The sequence below is a fragment of the Lissotriton vulgaris genome, chromosome 8 (genome assembly GCF_964263255.1).
Source record: "Lissotriton vulgaris chromosome 8, aLisVul1.2, whole genome shotgun sequence".
Classification (NCBI taxonomy): domain Eukaryota; kingdom Metazoa; phylum Chordata; class Amphibia; order Caudata; family Salamandridae; genus Lissotriton; species Lissotriton vulgaris.
The window spans coordinates 1308693101-1308711872 of NC_141696.1; the positions used below are offsets into that span (position 1 = coordinate 1308693101).

An 18772-nucleotide genomic window follows, 5' to 3' on the forward strand; every position below is an offset into this window, starting at 1 on the left:
TAGTGAGGTACGTGTACACTAAAGACTCCGGTGTAACGGGTGCGTCTTTCTAGTAACCCTCGTACCCACTACGAGCAGCCACTTAGCTCTAGTCTGTGCCCAAAAGAGCCGGCTCACATGTGGCTGGGCCATGCTTTCCCGAGTGGTGGGAGGTCGTTTCCTGTGTCGCAGAAAGGGGCAGTTTCTTTTTCTAACCAATGGAAGGCGGGCTGTAAAGTAGAGCCACTCAAAAAGCGTCCTGTACCGCCCCTTAGTCTGTCAAGCAGTTTGTTCATTCCCTTTCGTAGTCGTAACCTACACTTATGTTGGTTAGAGGAAACACTGACGTTTGGAACCACGCTCCTCGATATTAAAGGGTTGGATTATAACGACAGACGCACGCCATAAAAGCAAGGGCTTGTTGCTAAGGCAGCACTACATACCCGTGCGGCTCTACGTTGCAAGTCAATGGTAAAAGGCGGCGTCTTGAACACGTCTAAACATCTGTTTACACATAGGTTCCACAATGTACACCACATATTGTAATTGACAGCTGCTTCCGGTAACGAACACCGGCGGACATCTCTCTGGCTCGAACCCTGCTCACTTTGCTACCTACCCATTGTTGTCTACTTTTAATCAAATCCAAGGAGAATCATGTACCAGAAGAAAAGGCAGAACAGCGGTTGTGCCGTGAGTAGGTGGAACTGTAATTGTGATTAGTTCTAGGCGAGTGAGTGCCCGTCACGTGACTCTGCCTCTTCCATCCCTGCACAAACATGGCGGCTTTCGGAGCGAGGTTTGAAAGTGAAAAGAGTATTGAGGAGAAGAAGGAGGCCAGGCGCAGCGCGAGAGAGAGTGAGCTGCAGAGGGTAAGTAACTTACAGTTCCAGAGCAGCTTTGTAATCAATGCGGTGAAGGTCCAAAGGAATTGAAATTCAATAAAGCAAGGTTTCGGTGTGCCTAAATATGGCAAGCAGTGCTCAGCTTGTGTTAGCTGTTTTCATTCTGCGTATTGTGAGCCACCTTGCATCCGTTGCTTATGGAAGAGGGAAGGCTGGATACGGGGTCACTTATCCACGTTTCCCAGGCCCGTACACGACTGACTGCATCAAACGAAGTGAACTTGGAGTTTTGTTTAGTCCAAGAAAAACCGGCACTACAAGTCCCAGAATTCAAAGGCAAAAACACTGGTCTGGAGCAGCTCATCGTGCATGGACCTGAGAAACTTGGCAGATATGCTTTACTGTTGCAGGCTCTATGCTCGTGTAAAGTTTTTATTACACAAATGCAGATATGTAGTACCCCTGCCATTGCTGTCAAGTTTTCAGACTGTTTACATGTGACAAAATGTTTTGAGTGTACTTGCCTGTGACACTTCGTTGCCTCAGGTGTAATACATCGAGTGACTCTACAGCGAATAGCGTCAAGTAATTAGGTCTTGTGCACATTCCAAACATGGGCTTTGGATGAGTGGCTGTCTGATCAGCAATGAATCAGTCGCTCTATATGCACTGTATTATAAATAACGATATGATTGAATTCAATTTTACATCTTCAGAAATAGGTTTTTCACACGTGAATATTTCTCAATTTAAATAAATTGTCTTTAGAGCAAACATTTGGACCTACCAACATTACTGTGTCACACTCTTTCTGTGAAGTTAGTTTTTCATTCAAATCTTGGTCCCAGTCAAGATCCCATGCTTTCATTACAAGGAGTAGTAATTCTTGACTGCTGCCTTTGAAGAAGCATTATGCCACGGCAAGTAGGAGTGGTGCCAAACGTTACCCTGTCCCCATAATTGTGGTATCTTAAGCCAGTAGTGGCATTTTAGCTGCCAGCATAATGTATTATGGGACTTGTAGTTGTAGAATTATGTATGGGCAGTTGGCATATACTCGCTGAAACTCCATTACACTATTTTCAGCCTACATAATATGTGTTATTAAACTTTAATGCCAAGAAGCAGTTGAGGGGACTGTGGCAGCCTCTAAACACATTTTAAGAACAGCCCAATTTCACAGCTGTCTTATTGCCCACAACGGCCTCTTCTTCTATACAGATATTGTGCTTTTTATACACAATCAAATGAGCAATTAATCTGTGTTTGCTAGGTTTGAATATGTTATTTCTCTTAAAACTAGGCTGTTATGCAGTCTGTTTCTTACGCTCGAGGTATGACCATCAGTTACCCTAAGCAATTTCTCAGGGATAACGTTGACTGGGTAACCAGTACTGCCACCACTACAGTCAGCCAGGAGGCGCACATAGCAATTATTCTTACCTGTGTATGTCCTAGTGTCAGTAGCACAATAGAGCACCAGCCTCATCAACAGAGAGTTTAACCCTTCTCTGATGCAGCCTCTTTTTCAATTACTATCGAGAATGTGGCACCTGCCATGTCAGTCCTTGAGTGACTGAAACAACGTTTTTGTTCAGCAGTTGTGGCAATGACAAACAAGACCCGGTCTGTGCCAGTCAGTGAATTGCACATGCATACTAACTCCAGAGATTGTGCGGTTTCATGTTCCTAGTGCGTGGGCGTGGCACGCAGCATGATGTCTGTGCTGACACCAGTTCCAGGAAGGCTAGGTTAGCACGGGATAGATTAGAGAAGCTAAATTATAGTTGGTGTTGTAAAGTATGTTTGTACCCCCACAGGATGTTCTCACACAAAGGTTAGGTGAAAGGTCTTCTTTTATTTAGGTTACAACATTTAGATATGAGCTAAGGGCGCCGAGCGTCTAACAACGACTTGCTCCGGTCGCCAACTGCCGATTTGGTTCCTTCGCGCCGTTTCTCTCTCTTCCGTGCGCATGCGCGCCTATCACGCTCTAGCCTACGGCGCAACGCGTCATCCCGTATGCGCCGATAGGCTAGAGCGCACACCACATATCTCCCCCCTTTACACCATACTCAAACATAACAATTTCTCCCCCAAGGTGAATGTCCTCCAACTGTGTCCATAGTCTATGTGGGGCGCCCGGGGGGCTGGCACCAATCTAGTGTCCATTCATCACAAAGTCATTATAACGAGAGGGCACTACAACTGCCCTTCCGCTGCGGGTGTGTCTTACCGGCATGTTATCTCTCACCGCTGTCTCTCCTTGGGACACCTCGGTTTCTCTCCCGCCTGTTCTCGGCTCCGCACTCACTTGTCTTGCTTCTCCATCAGTCGGACCGGCTCTCAATACTGCTTCTTCATGGTCCTCCCTTATGCCTTCCTCTTGGTTGTCTGTGCCGCACTCAGGGAGCGGGAGAGCCGCCTGGTGATCCAAGCTTCCCTCGATCTCCTCAGTCTTGGGCCAGACTAGGATTTTGTTGACTCTGGCCATACGATCCTGCGACCAGACTCTGCCATCACTGAGGAGGGCCGCCCTGCCCCGCACCTCCTTGACTTGTAGCGGCTGGCTGAATTTGCTTTCGCCCTTCCTCTGTAAAGTAGGGAGTTTGATCCTCACCCACTCCCCTTCTTCTAGTTCTGTGTCCTTAGCGCCACGACGTTTGTTGTAGTGTGCTGCATAGATCTTCTGGGCTTTCTCCAGATTGTGTTGCACCACGGCCGGGGACCACTTGCTGGTGATGGTCTTCTCCCTCCATGCCACGTTGTCCCGTGTGAAGGGATGCCGTCCTCTTAACACTTGGAACGGACTGTACCCCACTACTGAGGGCGTTATCCGGTAGGCCCACATCATGTTCATCATTTCTACTTCCCAGTCCTTTCCTTGCGATATGGCTGCCTGAATGGAGCCCATGAGCACTCTATTGAACCTCTCGACCTGGCCGTTGCACGCCGGATGGTATACGGCCGTGTGTCTCACTTCGATTCCGTTCCTCTTCATGTATTTCTCCCACTTATCCGACACGAATTGCGGTCCGTTGTCACTGAGGATAGTTTTGGGTATTCCTTCCCTGAGGAAGAGCCCTGTCAGAAACTTCAAGATCGTGTCTGTGTCCATCGACTCTTGTATGTCTGCTTCCGGCCACTTGGAATACTTGTCTATTACCACACATATGTACTTATTTACGCCTCTGTTGTCCAGGATGGGCCCAAGGATATCTATGGCCACTTCCTCCCAAGGGCCATGTGGGGTGTCGAATTTCCCTAATGCAGGTCGGAGTGGGCGTAGCACTTTGTCCGCTCCTTGGCACTGTTCACATTCCCGTACCTGTCTCTCGATGTGGGCATCCATTCCTGGCCACCAATACATCTGCTTGACCAAACCTTGGTTTTCACTATGCCCAGATGCCCCTCGTGAAGCACCTTCAGCAGTCGGGGTATCAGCGTCACTGGGGGCACCACTCTCTCTCCTCTGTACAAGAAGATTCCCGAGTCACTCAGGGACAATTCTTCTCTCATCTCGTAGAAGCGCCTGACCCCCTCCGTTAGCTTCTTCTTATCCGGCCACCCCGACGTGAGATGTTTCTTTATCTCCATCTTCTCCTCGTCGAGTTCATAAGCTGCTTGCCATTCCTGCGCACTGATGGACGACTCATGATCCTCCATGCTGGCGACCATCTCTTCTGTGTCCGGAGACTCTCCCGGTGCCTCCTCCATGGCCGCTGCCCGGCTGAGGTAATCAGCCACCCTGTTCTGCGTACCTGGGAGATATTCCACATCGTATGTGAAATCCAGCAATTTCAGGGTCATTTTTGCTATTCTCGGAGTGGCTGTGTCATGACCTGATGACGTCAATACTTTGATGAGTGGCTTGTGGTCCGTCTGGAGCCTGAATCTCGTGCCCCATATGAACTGGCGAAATTTGCTCAACGCCCACGTGACCGCCAGCATCTCTTTTTCAATTACGCTGTATCTCTGTTCCGCCGGGGACAGCGCCCGGGATGCGAAACTGATGGTTTCTCTTGTTCCGTCCTCCCTCTCCTGCGCCAAGACAGCCCCCAAGCCCTTATCGCTGGCGTCCGTTGTTACTATGGACTTTTCTGTGGGGGCGAATCCCTGCAGGGGAATGGCATGGCTGATACAGTCTTTAATGGCTTCAAATTCGGCTTGGGCTTCCGTATCCCATTCGAATTTTGTATTGTGCCTTGTCAGTTGTCTCATCCTGTGTGTTCTTGTGGCAAAATGTCTAACAAACCTGCTGTAATACTCGGCCATTCCTAGGAATGACCGCACTTCTTCTTTGGTGGATGGGGCCTTGGCGTCCTTTATCGCCTTCACGTTCTGGTCCTTAGGCGAGATTCCTCGTGTTCCTATCTCGTGCCCTAGGTAGGTCACAGTACGAGATCCAATTCTGCACTTGCTCCACTCCGCCGTCATTCCCTTGCCTTGCAGCACCTTCAGAACTTTATGCAGTTTCTCGTCGTGGTCACTTTTGTCGGAACCCATCACTAAGATGTCGTCTTGGAAGTATTGCACTCCCGCGATGTCCTTAAATAACCTGTGCATCAACTTCTGGAAAACGGCCGCAGCGGATGCCAGGCCGAAGGGCATCCTTTTGAATTGGTAGCATCCAAAGGGCGTTATGAACGCTGTGTACTTCCTGCTCGACGGGTGGAGTTCTATCTGGTAGTATGCAGACGTGAGGTCTATGGTGGAAAAGTGAGTAATGCCTTTTGTCCTGGCTAGCATCTCTTCAATTCTGGGGAGCGGGAACCTCTCCACTATGAGGTTTTTGTTGAGCTCCCTCAGGTCCACGCAGAGCCGGACCTTCCCATTGGGCTTTTTGACGACTACCAAGGGTGATAGCCATTCTGCACTGTCGACTGGTTCGATGATCTCCAGCTCTTCCAGCTTCTGTAGTTCCAGGCGCACTGCCTCACTTGTGGAGATCGGTATGTTCCGTACTTTGTGTACTACTGGAACTGCTCCCTCCTTCAGGATCATCTTATGCACGAATTTATCCAGTTTTCCAACCGTGCCCTCAAATACCTTAGGGTATGCTGCTTTCCAGTCCTCCTCCCTCGAGAGGGGCCATTCGTCTGTTAGCAGGATCTGTTCTTTCCCTCCGGGGTTGAGAACGATACCTAGGGCACCTGCGTCTCTCCATCCTAGCACGGATGGGCCCTTTTCTGCTACGTACAAGGTGCATGTGGCTGACCGTCCTCTAAATTCGAACACCAAGTCCTTGCATCCCACCAATGGAATGGAATTTTCCGTGTACGAGATGGGTCTGATGTCCGGCGGATCCAGGTCAGGACCTAACACTGGCGCGAAGTCCTCTTCCCATATCGATCTTTGTATTATGGTCCATGGGGATCCCGAATCCACAGCCACATATACCTTGATGCCTCCTATGTGCATGTGGGTGCGGGGTTTGTCCCTGCGCTTCCCGGATACGTCCAGCACTTGATCCTCGATGCATAGCACTAGGTCATCCTCTTCCTGCTCGTCCTCTTCACTGACGTTGGCCGTGGCCGAGTCGATGCACTTGACCGTGGATTTCGTTCCTTTCTTTCGGCAGACCTTCTCAAAGTGCCCGGTCAACCCGCAGAATGAGCACCTGGCGCGAAACGCGGGGCAGCGCCTATCCTGGGCAGCGTGCGCAGTACTACCGCATCTGTAGCACGCAAATTTCGCTCCTGGGCTGGGGCGAGGCATCTGTTTCCCCGGTCCTCTTGTGTCCTTCTTCGGATCTCCGTGCGTGTTTTTGGGTTTGCTGGATTGCGGCGCTTCATCTATCTTGTTGATCATCTGTCTGGGCCCGCTTTCTCTTTTCGCCGCGTCCGCGCCTCTCTTCGACATTTCCACCTTTTTGACCATCGCCACTACTTCTTTCAAGGTGGTTTCATTCATTGCCCATAGCTTGTCTTGGACTGCTCTGCTGGTGGTGTGCATCACTATTTGGTCTTTTATGTATTCATCCTGTAGATTTCCATATCTACACGTGATGGCCAACCTGCGTAGGGCTGCTACATAGTCGTCGATGGATTCTCCCGCCTCTTGTTTCCTCTGTTGGAAGTTATAGCGGTCTATCGAGACGCAGACTGCTGGGCGGTAATGGCTGTCCAGGTCGTCCAATGCGTTCACAAAGACGTCCGTCTCCTCCGCGCCCCTCTCTTTGGGCACCAGGTTCTTGAACACTCTGACCCCTTCTGGGCCTAGGTTGTGGAGCAGAAGCCTCTTCTTCCTTTCCGGCTTGTATTCCCCTTCACTCTCGTCTTCTAGGGCTTCGATGTAATTTAGGAAATATTCCTTCCAGTCTTCCCATTTTAGTTGGGGTTCCCCTGGCCTGGTCAGGAATGGGACTGGTGCCATTAGGGCTGATGCCTGATTCGCCATTCTGGCTTCCCCTCTAGGTCCTTCTTCCTGGGTCCTATTGGTGGGTACACCGGGCGCTCCTGCGCTGCCTGCCGTGTCTCCTTGACCCCTTGGGCTACCTGGGGTATTGTCCCTCGAAACGTGCGCTGCCTGCGCTGTCCTCCCCCCTTCGTCTGGCTCGGGGGTATCTCCCTTGGTTGCCAGGTTGCTGCCTGGGGGCTTTTGGAGTCTTGGGCCACACTGACCTGGCTTTTGAGGTTGGTGGCTTGTCTCTGGTCGTGCTGTTGCGCTGCTGCCACGCCCTTGCTCTCCTTTGTCGGTCCTGCGCCTTCACTGGCTCGTGGGTGTGGGGGTTAATTCCCTTGCCGTCGTCTTGACCCGATGGTGTCCGGGTCCCAGCCTCGTCGCCACTGTAAAGTATGTTTGTACCCCCACAGGATGTTCTCACACAGAGGTTAGGTGAAAGGTCTTCTTTTATTTAGGTTACAACATTTAGATATGAGCTAAGGGCGCCGAGCGTCTAACAACGACTTGCTCCGGTCGCCAACTGCCGATTTGGTTCCTTCGCGCCGTTTCTCTCTCTTCCGTGCGCATGCGCGCCTATCACGCTCTAGCCTACGGCGCAACGCGTCATCCCGTATGCGCCGATAGGCTAGAGCGCACACCACAGGTGTTACTGGAATTGTGTGGCAGAGAAGGGCTAAATTATGTGGCAGGGCTGAGTAAATTATGCAGCAAGCATGGAAAAGTGATGCATCATAAAGCGGCACATTTTATGATAGTAATATTTAATTATGTTGTCATTAGGTCGAGCCTGGGCAGCGCATGCACTGCTCTGCGAGGCATGCTGTATTGAGGTAGGGACTTGAAGCTCCGCCCACACATTTTATTGGCTTGTGTCATTTCCACTGTAAACTGTGGCAGTTCATTGATCAGAAGGTGTAGTAGTCACTCCTTAGTACCGCCTTGTTTCCTTTTGTAACCTCCCATAGCTACACCCCCTGTTACATGTGTTGTTGCTTGGTAGGCTTTAATTACAGACTCCAAGCAAGCACTATTTTCTCAAATAGCTTTGTCCTGTCTGCTGTTGCAGACAGGTCACACTCTCTCCTAACACTTAAAAAAATAATTATATCACACATTTGCAATGCAATAGGTTTGCATTTGCAAGAGTTTAAGCTATTGGTATTGTAAATGGCAATCCTTTTTATGTATCTGTTTAAAAAAACAACACATAAATAAAAGGCATTGTCATTTACAATGCCAATAGCTCAAACTCTCATAAATGTGAGACATATTGCATTGCAAATGCTTGTTTTTACACTTGTTAACACTGCCTGGGCATTGCTTGCCCCTAATTAGTACAATTTTAACACCCAATTTTTTGGGTAAAATCTGCAGATTATGCACCAGATGACACATATGCAGAAGGACTGCCGGCTGGCTGCTTGACAGTTGACAATTTTTGGGGTCTCAAGCTTCCCTTCTTGTAGCCTATTTCCAGAAACCAAATGTTATTTAGGGTCTAAGTCTTTCAAGTTTATCTTGGGGTGGTCTGCTTCCTTTTGAAGTACTCGCTCCTCAGCCCTCTCTTCCTCTAGAAGGCAGTCTGTCACATTAGGAGCGACTCCAAAGCTGATAGCCCTACAACACACGCCATGGGAGTGCCTAGGAGTTCATACCTCAATGTTAGCCACAGTGATATGTGTATCAAAAGGTTAGCCCTACTCTTTATGATTCCCTCATCAGCCCCATCTCCGACCTGAGATGTGAACCGGACCCTTTGTTGTGACCTCTCTCTAATTCAAAGAGCACTCTTTGAACTGTACTGGGGGAGCCTGGCCCTTCTTCTCTCCAGTGTGTCCCTTTTAGCTTGCAGGAAAGGAATGCTGCAATCAACAAACTTGTCTAGCGGGTGATTCCTCTACCTCTGCTCCTCATGTTTCATCATGCAGGCCTGGATCTCCCAAAATGGAACCCAGAGTCAGCCAAGTTGAGTACCACTTGCAGGCACACATACACCCAGCACATGCATAAAACACACACTCACACACTGCACAGTACTGCATTTGTCTTATTTTGTACCATTCACAGGTACAGAGACGCCCAGTACATGTACACATAATACACACACTCTGCAGCACTACATCCTTAATGTGCTCTACCACTCTCATGCACACATACACCCACCACATGCATATGACATACTCGCACAACACAGTACTGCATTATTCCTGTATTGTACTATTCGCAGGCACACATGCACCCAGCACATGTACATCACACGTGCTGCACCGCACTACAACCGATATCGATGTAGTCTAGGGGTGACAAACACACATCAGGTGACCTTTAAATGATTGAGATGTGTAAAAAGCATTGCTAAATGCTTTAGGTTTCGCTTATGTGATTAATAATAAGCTGTTTTTTGTTGTAGGTTGGTAAATTGTTGTGCAATATAAGTTTCTGAAAGTCAATCAATCAGGGGTTTATAAAGCGCACTACTCACACGTGAGGGTTTCAAGGCGCTATGGGAGGGGGGAGGGCCCAGCTCCTAATCAGTTGACGAGCCAGGTCCTGAGGTCCTTCCTGAAGGTGTGCAGGGTTGGCGAGCGTCTGATGTTTACTGGAAGCTTGTTCCTGGTCTTGGCTGCGATGTAGGAGAGAGCTCTCCCACCCGTTCTGTTTCTGCGGATGTGGGGGACCTCTGCCAGTGGGAGGTCGGCGGAGCGGAGGTTCCTCTTTGGCACGTGTGAGGGTACTTTCTCGTTGAGGTATTTGGGTCCGATGTTATAGAGGGATTTGTAGGCATGGATGAGGAGTTTGAAGGTAACCCTTTTCTCGACGGGGAGCTAGTGGAGGTCTCGCAGGTTTTTGGTCGTGTGTTTGTGACGTGGCGTTCCGAGGACAAGTCTGGCAGCGGCGTTCTGGATGGTCTGGACTCTGTGTAGTAGGGTTTTGTTGATTTCGGCGTACAGGGTTTTGCCGAGGTCCAGTCTGCTGGTTATGAGTGCATGGGTGATGGTCTCTTTGCAGTCGGGGGGATCCACTTGAAGCTTTTGAGGTGGAAGCATAGGCAGTTGAAGCTGGTGGAGGCGACAGCGTTGATCTGGCGGTTCATGGAGAGGGAGTAGTCGAGGATGATGCAGAGGTTGCATGCGTGGTCAGTGGGAGTGGGTGGATTCCTGAGGGATGAGGGCCACCAGGTGTTGTCCCAGGTGGAGGTGCAGGATTCGAGGATGAGGACCTCAAGTCTTCTCTGAGTCGAACTTCAAGCAGCTGTCTTTTATCTAGGCAGCCACGTTCTGCATTCCTTCCTGGAAGCAGAGTCTTGTGTCTTCAGGATTCTTCATGAGTGAGAGAATGAGCTGTGTCTCGTCAGCGTAGGATACAATGCTGAGCCCATGCTGTCTGACGATGGCGGCGAGGGGGGCCATGTAGACGTTGAAGAGCGTGGGGCTGAAAGAAGAGCCTTGTGGTACTTCACAGTTGATATCGGTGGGTTCGGAGAGGAAGGGCGGGAGTCTGACCCTCTGGGTCCTGCCAGAGAGAAAGGATGGGAAAGTCTATTCAAGTGTTATGACTTGTTTCTGTCCTAATTCTTAAGTTTTTCTATGCACACATCGGTAGCTCATTTGATCCTGCTTTTTACTTTGAATTTCGCAACTTATTACCCTGCATTTGTAATGCAGAAACCAAAAAAATACAAGTATCAGAATGTAAAGAATGAAGGGACTTAAAAGCTGTGTACCTCTTACATGAAACAACTGAAGAGTTTGGATAAAGCCAAGCTTTATTGCCGGCACTTTGTAAAGTGCCTTGCTTGTCAAGCCAAGACAAGTATATCTCAGGGAAACCCATTCTCCGCAGCACCCCAAAGAAATAGTTTGACTCTACTGAGTCGAATGCCTTAGTGGTATCTAAAAATACTGCGGCAAGTGGGAAGTCAGGCGCCACAATCTGGATTAGCGAAAAAAGAGTCCTAAGATTATGAGATGTGGCCCTACCAGGCACAAAGCCCAATTGGTCAGACAGTACAAGCTTATCTAGCAATAGGGACAGTCGATTGGCTAAAACCTTCGCCAAGATTTTTGTGTCACAGTTCATCAAGGACAACGGCCTAAACGATTCGCAAGATTCTGGCGGCTTCCCGGGTTTCAGCAACAACGTGACTATCGCCTCTCCCATTGAGGACGGTAATATGCCCACTTCTAATGATTCCTCATACACCATGATGTCAATATAGGCCTTATAGAATTCAGCCGGGAGGCCATCTGACCACGGCGCCTTCCCATTCTGAAGCTGCATAATAGCCTCTCTGATCTCATCGAGTTCAAATGGGATGCTTAAAAATTCCGGCTGGGTATCCCCAAGCCAACCAAGCACCACATCCCCCATGAACTCCTCTAGGTCAATGACACCCCGCCTTTGAGACATATATAATGTAGTGTAATGTGTAGTAAATGCCTCCAGTATGATCTGTGAGTCTCGATGCGGCGGCCTATCTAGCTCCTGTATTTTTAAGACATACGCACTGAAACGAGGGTTCTGTGTCACCGCAGCTAGCACCTTCCCCGGTCTTTCACCCTCACCATATCTAAGCGCTGTCCAGTATTTACCCCGGAATTTTGCCTCCCTATGCGCAGTGTCTTCGTGTTCAGTTAAAGTTGTACGGAAATCTTTCAGCACCTGTCCCACCTCCCCTCGCACCATGCGCCTCTCCATCTCTTTCAGATCTCGGTCCAACTTATGTATCATGTTTTGTAAATCCCTCAGAACCACCAAAGTTCTTAGACATGCAATACCCACGAATCGTGACTTTGAATGCTTCCCATATCGTTTCAACATTATCAACAGAACCTTTATTCTGGACAAAGAAGTCTTTGATTTCTTCTTCTAACTCTGTGCGGAAAACCATATCCAAAAGGGCTGTGGGTTGTAACCGCCAGCTCTGCCTATGCCTATCATACCCCGCAGGTGATAGGGAGACCTTAACTGGGCAATGGTCAGAAAAAGTCCGAGCTAGATGCACAGCACTTTTAATGGTTGGGCACAGTCCTCTTGTTAGTAAGCAGTAATCTATGCGTGCCCAGGTTCCTTTGTAGGACGTAAAGTGTGTGCCTTCTTGTTGTAGGGGGTGCATGTATCTCCATCTATCCACCAACCCACCTTCCGCTATGATTCCCTGCAAAACTTCCTGTGCTTTTGTGTAGTGTTGTGGAGCTGCATTGGATCTGTCTATGTGCGGATTTAGCGCAAAATTAAAATCGCCCCCCCCAGATAATGTAGGTCGAACCAACTGTCAAGATTTTACCCCATAAATTTGTGAAGAATTCTGGGCAATCTGAATTGGGACCATAACAGTTAGCTATTGTAACCGCGTCGCTGCCCAAGCGTCCCCACAGTATGATATATCTCCCTTGCGGGTCCTCTAGGACTCCGATCTTCTCAAATCTCGTGTGTTTATTAAAAAGTATGGCCGTTCCTCGGGCATAAGAGGAGTACGATGAAAAAACTCGGCAGCCCGCCCAGCGACTCGCAAAGGCAATTGTGGCACTCTGTGCTATGTGTGTTTCCTGTAAGAGTGCCACTTGAACCTGCTGCTTGTCCAGATAGGCTAATACCTGTCTCCGTTTCCTCGAATCCCCAAGACCCCGAACATTCCAGGATATCACCCTAAGGGTGTTACTATCCTCCTGTGTCATCTAACCAAGCGTCTCCCATCTGACTCATGTGATGTAAGGGCGAACATTCCAACATCTGTGTGCATGACCATATATCACTGATAGAAAAAAAATCTGTGCACTTATCCCACTGTGAAAATCAAACTTCCCTTCCCTCCCTCCCCCCTCCCACTGAAGCATCCCAATCATGCCAGTAATGAGCTGCCCTCCCCCTCCCCAACAATTCCCATCTTTTCAGGTAGACCAACTGGGTCTAACACATCCCCCCGTAACCATGTATGGAGATGTCCGAAACACATCAACAACTCAGTAGCAAAAGTGGGGTTCTCCCAAATGGGGAATACACCTAGGTAGCACATGAATACCTCTCGTCAGCCCATACACCATGCGCACATAGTAGTGTCCAGGTCTGACTCGTGGGTGACCGACAGTACATTGTTCTCTCTCGTCCCACAGATTATCAACAATGCAAAGGTCTTGATGCATACATGCTTAGCGTCCTATCCCATGCTTCCATTATGAATTTGTGCATCAACCATATTTGTAAAGTATGAGGTGCAGTTCTACAGTTCGATAGTCATGCGTAGCAGCGTCATTCTTCCGGTGATTGCGATCTGGGGGAGTCCTCAGGGTACTGTTGCGATCTATTCTGCCGCTTAAGGTGCTTCAAGTAGTCTTCCACCTGCTGTGGATTAGTGAAGAATTTTTGCGACCCCTGGTGGGTAACTCCAAGGCGAGCCGGGTATAGCAACGCATAATCTATTTGAGTTTGCCTTAGTTTTTGTTTGACTCTCAGAAACTTACGACGTTCCTCTTGCACATGAAGTGTGAAATCCGGGTACATAGTGAAAGGTATACCATCATGAATCAGTTGCTTTTTCTCCCTGGCAATTCGTAGGGCGACATCCTCGTCCCTATAATTCAACAGGCGAGCAATAGCAGGTCTAGGAGTATTGCTGGGGGGGGGGTCGTGGTCCTAGGGACCAATGTGCCTGTTCATCCACAAACTGAGAGGAAAGCAATTCTGCACCCACCACCGCTATTAGTAAGTGCTCAACATACTCCTCCATTTTCCCCGTATTCGTGCTCTCTGGTATACCTAAAATCCTTATGTTGTTCCTCTGGCTTCGTGCCTCAATGTCCTCATTTTTCGTTGCTATGACCTTGAGCAACTTATCCATTTGCTCTGTCGCCTTTTTCAATTTGACTGTAGTGTTCTCTACATCTGACACACGTTGCTCCACCTCTTTGATTCGCACCTCGTGGCCTTCTATCGTTCGGACTATGGCGTCCATCCGCGTTGAGACCGTATCTATCTTATCTGCCATAGTCGCAAAGCCTTGTCTGACTTCATTAAGAAGCGACTTGAGATCGTCACCAGGTGCTTGCTGAGGATCTTGCTGAGGGGTTCCTGCTCCAGTATCCACCTCTGCGTGTTGCTGCTTGGTGTTTTTTTTTGGGGCATCAAATCTTAGATGTGGTGGGCGGGCGTCTAATCTCTTCATCTTAACTCTGATTCCTGGTTCAGGCGATTCTCTGCCACCCACCGTCGTAGAGCATAGCACGTGATCTTGCAGACACCCCTGCAGCACTCAGGAAAGTCTAAAAGTTCCCCCCCACTACGTGTCAGTGAGGTCGGCTGGAGCTCCGGGCGCCACCAAGTCGTGCGTAGCGCTAAGGCCTATAATGTTAGGGTATTGGCGTAGACTCAGCAGGCCCCTACTTCAATGTTGCTTCACGCATTCAGTTAGTTTTGCCACACTCCCTGCTATTTCTTACCTCTGCGCAGCATTCAAGGCGCGAAACGTCCTGTCCCGCTACTTCCCCCACAATCCACAATATGGGCAAGTGCTGTCTTCACCAGCTACACACCTAATGTCCGTGAGCAGATTCAATTGCTCCCACCAAGTAGTCCAGCCCAGGGGACAAGTATAGTCCGCTGCCTCTCCCTACTTCCGTCCCGGCGTTCTATTGAGGAGAGCAATATTTACAACAAGGGGTGGTGAGGGACAGAGTCTCTGAATTAAGCAGAAATCTCTCACCCAGTCAAGAGATCAGGGCTAGATCCAACACCGTTTTTTAGCTCACTGCACCATCCCAGTTTCAGAACCTGGCTGTATGCAAATTAGTCTGTTCCTGTCCCAGTGCATGATGGGAACAGGGCAAACCAAACTACAAAAGCCAATTCTTACACTGGGAAGGAAACAAGCTCCCGGGGACCGGTTTCTGGCATTACAGCCGTCTTCGGCCCGGTTTGCTTGAATCCTGATGGTGCAATGAGCAAGGGTCTCACATCTGAGAATACCCTTCCACGCTTAGGGTGGACAAAAATATTTACAACAAGGGGTGGTGAGGGACAGAGTCTCTGAATTAAGCAGAAATCTCTCACCCAGTCAAGAGATCAGGGCTAGATCCAACACCGTTTTTTAGCTCACTGCACCATCCCAGTTTCAGAACCTGGCTGTATGCAAATTAGTCTGTTCCTGTCCCAGTGCATGATGGGAACAGGGCAAACCAAACTACAAAAGCCAATTCTTACACTGGGAAGGAAACAAGCTCCCGGGGACCGGTTTCTGGCATTACAGCCGTCTTCGGCCCGGTTTGCTTGAATCCTGATGGTGCAATGAGCAAGGGTCTCACATCTGAGAATACCCTTCCACGCTTTCTGGTGAAGAATTGGCTTGGTAGTTTAGTCTGCCCTGTTCCCATGATGCACTGGGCCAGGGACAGACTGATTTGCATATAGCCAGGTTCTGAGCTGGGATGGGGCAGTGAGATAAATAACGGTGATGGATCAAGCCCTGATCTTTGGACTGGGTAAGAGTGGTCTGCTTAACTCAGACACTCTGTTCATCACCACCCCCCTTTTCTAAATCGTTTTTGGCCACTATAGGTGTGGCAGGGTATACTCAGACATGAGTCCCTTTCTCACTGCTCCATCAGGATTCAAGCAAGCCGGGCCGAAGAAGGCTGAAATGCCAGAAACCGGTCCCCGGTAGCTTGTCTCCTTTCTGGTGAAGAATTGGCTTGGTAGTTTAGTCTGCCCTGTTCCCATGATGCACTGGGCCAGGGACAGACTGATTTGCATATAGCCAGGTTCTGAGCTGGGATGGGGCAGTGAGATAAATAACGGTGATGGATCAAGCCCTGATCTTTGGACTGGGTAAGAGTGGTCTGCTTAACTCAGACACTCTGTTCATCACCACCCCCCTTTTCTAAATCGTTTTTGGCCACTATAGGTGTGGCAGGGTATACTCAGACATGAGTCCCTTTCTCACTGCTCCATCAGGATTCAAGCAAGCCGGGCCGAAGAAGGCTGAAATGCCAGAAACCGGTCCCCGGTAGCTTGTCTCCTTTCTGGTGAAGAATTGGCTTGGTAGTTTAGTCTGCCCTGTTCCCTTGATGCACTGGGCCAGGGACAGACTGATTTGCATATAGCCAGGTTCTGAGCTGGGATGGGGCAGTGAGATAAATAACGGTGATGGATCAAGCCCTGATCTTTGGACTGGGTAAGAGTGGTCTGCTTAACTCAGACACTCTGTTCATCACCACCCCCCTTTTCTAAATCGTTTTTGGCCACTATAGGTGTGGCAGGGTATACTCAGACATGAGTCCCTTTCTCACTGCTCCATCAGGATTCAAGCAAGCCGGGCCGAAGAAGGCTGAAATGCCAGAAACCGGTCCCCGGTAGCTTGTCTCCTTTCTGGTGAAGAATTGGCTTGGTAGTTTAGTCTGCCCTGTTCCCATGATGCACTGGGCCAGGGACAGACTGATTTGCATATAGCCAGGTTCTGAGCTGGGATGGGGCAGTGAGATAAATAACGGTGATGGATCAAGCCCTGATCTTTGGACTGGGTAAGAGTGGTCTGCTTAACTCAGACACTCTGTTCATCACCACCCCCCTTTTCTAAATCGTTTTTGGCCACTATAGGTGTGGCAGGGTATACTCAGACATGAGTCCCTTTCTCACTGCTCCATCAGGATTCAAGCAAGCCGGGCCGAAGAAGGCTGAAATGCCAGAAACCGGTCCCCGGTAGCTTGTCTCCTTTCTGGTGAAGAATTGGCTTGGTAGTTTAGTCTGCCCTGTTCCCATGATGCACTGGGCCAGGGACAGACTGATTTGCATATAGCCAGGTTCTGAGCTGGGATGGGGCAGTGAGATAAATAACGGTGATGGATCAAGCCCTGATCTTTGGACTGGGTAAGAGTGGTCTGCTTAACTCAGACACTCTGTTCATCACCACCCCCCTTTTCTAAATCGTTTTTGGCCACTATAGGTGTGGCAGGGTATACTCAGACATGAGTCCCTTTCTCACTGCTCCATCAGGATTCAAGCAAGCCGGGCCGAAGAAGGCTGAAATGCCAGAAACCGGTCCCCGGTAGCTTGTCTCCTTTCTGGTGAAGAATTGGCTTGGTAGTTTAGTCTGCCCTGTTCCCATGATGCACTGGGCCAGGGACAGACTGATTTGCATATAGCCAGGTCCTGAGCTGGGATGGGGCAGTGAGATAAATAACGGTGATGGATCAAGCCCTGATCTTTGGACTGGGTAAGAGTGGTCTGCTTAACTCAGACACTCTGTTCATCACCACCCCCCTTTTCTAAATCGTTTTTGGCCACTATAGGTGTGGCAGGGTATACTCAGACATGAGTCCCTTTCTCACTGCTCCATCAGGATTCAAGCAAGCCGGGCCGAAGAAGGCTGAAATGCCAGAAACCGGTCCCCGGTAGCTTGTCTCCTTTCTGGTGAAGAATTGGCTTGGTAGTTTAGTCTGCCCTGTTCCCATGATGCACTGGGCCAGGGACAGACTGATTTGCATATAGCCAGGTTCTGAGCTGGGATGGGGCAGTGAGATAAATAACGGTGATGGATCAAGCCCTGATCTTTGGACTGGGTAAGAGTGGTCTGCTTAACTCAGACACTCTGTTCATCACCACCCCCCTTTTCTAAATCGTTTTTGGCCACTATAGGTGTGGCAGGGTATACTCAGACATGAGTCCCTTTCTCACTGCTCCATCAGGATTCAAGCAAGCCGGGCCGAAGAAGGCTGAAATGCCAGAAACCGGTCCCCGGTAGCTTGTCTCCTTTCTGGTGAAGAATTGGCTTGGTAGTTTAGTCTGCCCTGTTCCCATGATGCACTGGGCCAGGGACAGACTGATTTGCATATAGCCAGGTTCTGAGCTGGGATGGGGCAGTGAGATAAATAACGGTGATGGATCAAGCCCTGATCTTTGGACTGGGTAAGAGTGGTCTGCTTAACTCAGACACTCTGTTCATCACCACCCCCCTTTTCTAAATCGCTATTGAGGAGAGCAGCACAATTTCTCCCCCCAGAGAGACTGTGGATAGCGCTGCCTCTTGTTCCTCTCACTGCTAGCGCCTCAGGTCATCCACTCTCCCCACCGATTCTCCGTTTATGAGCGGCAGCAGGTCCACTCACAGGACCTTCCTTGCCGCATTTCACCTGGCCGACAAGTTCCAGCACCCACACCTGCTCCCTTCCTCCAATTCAATCGGGGGCCAAGCACCCTTTTAAAGGATGTCTCTCCCAGGCCCAGACTTCCCCCACTGCCGTTATATGGCTGCACGCCCTGCAGCGCGCCTACCTCGTCAGTCCGCTCTTCCCCGATCTTCAGCTAGCGAGCACACAATGGCATGAGGGAAACTACGTCCGTCCCCCAGGGCGTTGATTGTGTGTGCTGGTGGTATATGACGACACCGCAGCGTTGCGCTACCACCAGGATCGTGGGCTCAGGCAGCGTCGGGGTCCGTGATACCCGTTTATAAGATGGCCGCCCATGCGTCTGCCAGCTACACCTCACTGCCGATGAGTCGCCGAGGCCAGCCCGCTGCTGGTGCAACGCGGTATCCACTCCTCCTACCTCGC

At 49.7% G+C, this 18772-nt stretch overlaps 1 protein-coding gene across 1 annotated transcript in view; it reads left to right on the forward strand.

Moving 5' to 3' along the window:
• Positions 1-224: 224 nt before the first annotated feature.
• The window catches only part of CWF19L2 (CWF19 like cell cycle control factor 2), a 1214198-nt gene continuing 1195650 nt past the window's right edge, over positions 225-18772 (forward strand). Inside the window, exon 1 of the mRNA XM_086935247.1 lies at positions 225-851. Within this exon, the coding sequence (XP_086791373.1) occupies positions 759-851 (93 nt within the window). The 5' untranslated portion in view covers positions 225-758. The remainder of the gene's footprint in view (positions 852-18772) is intronic.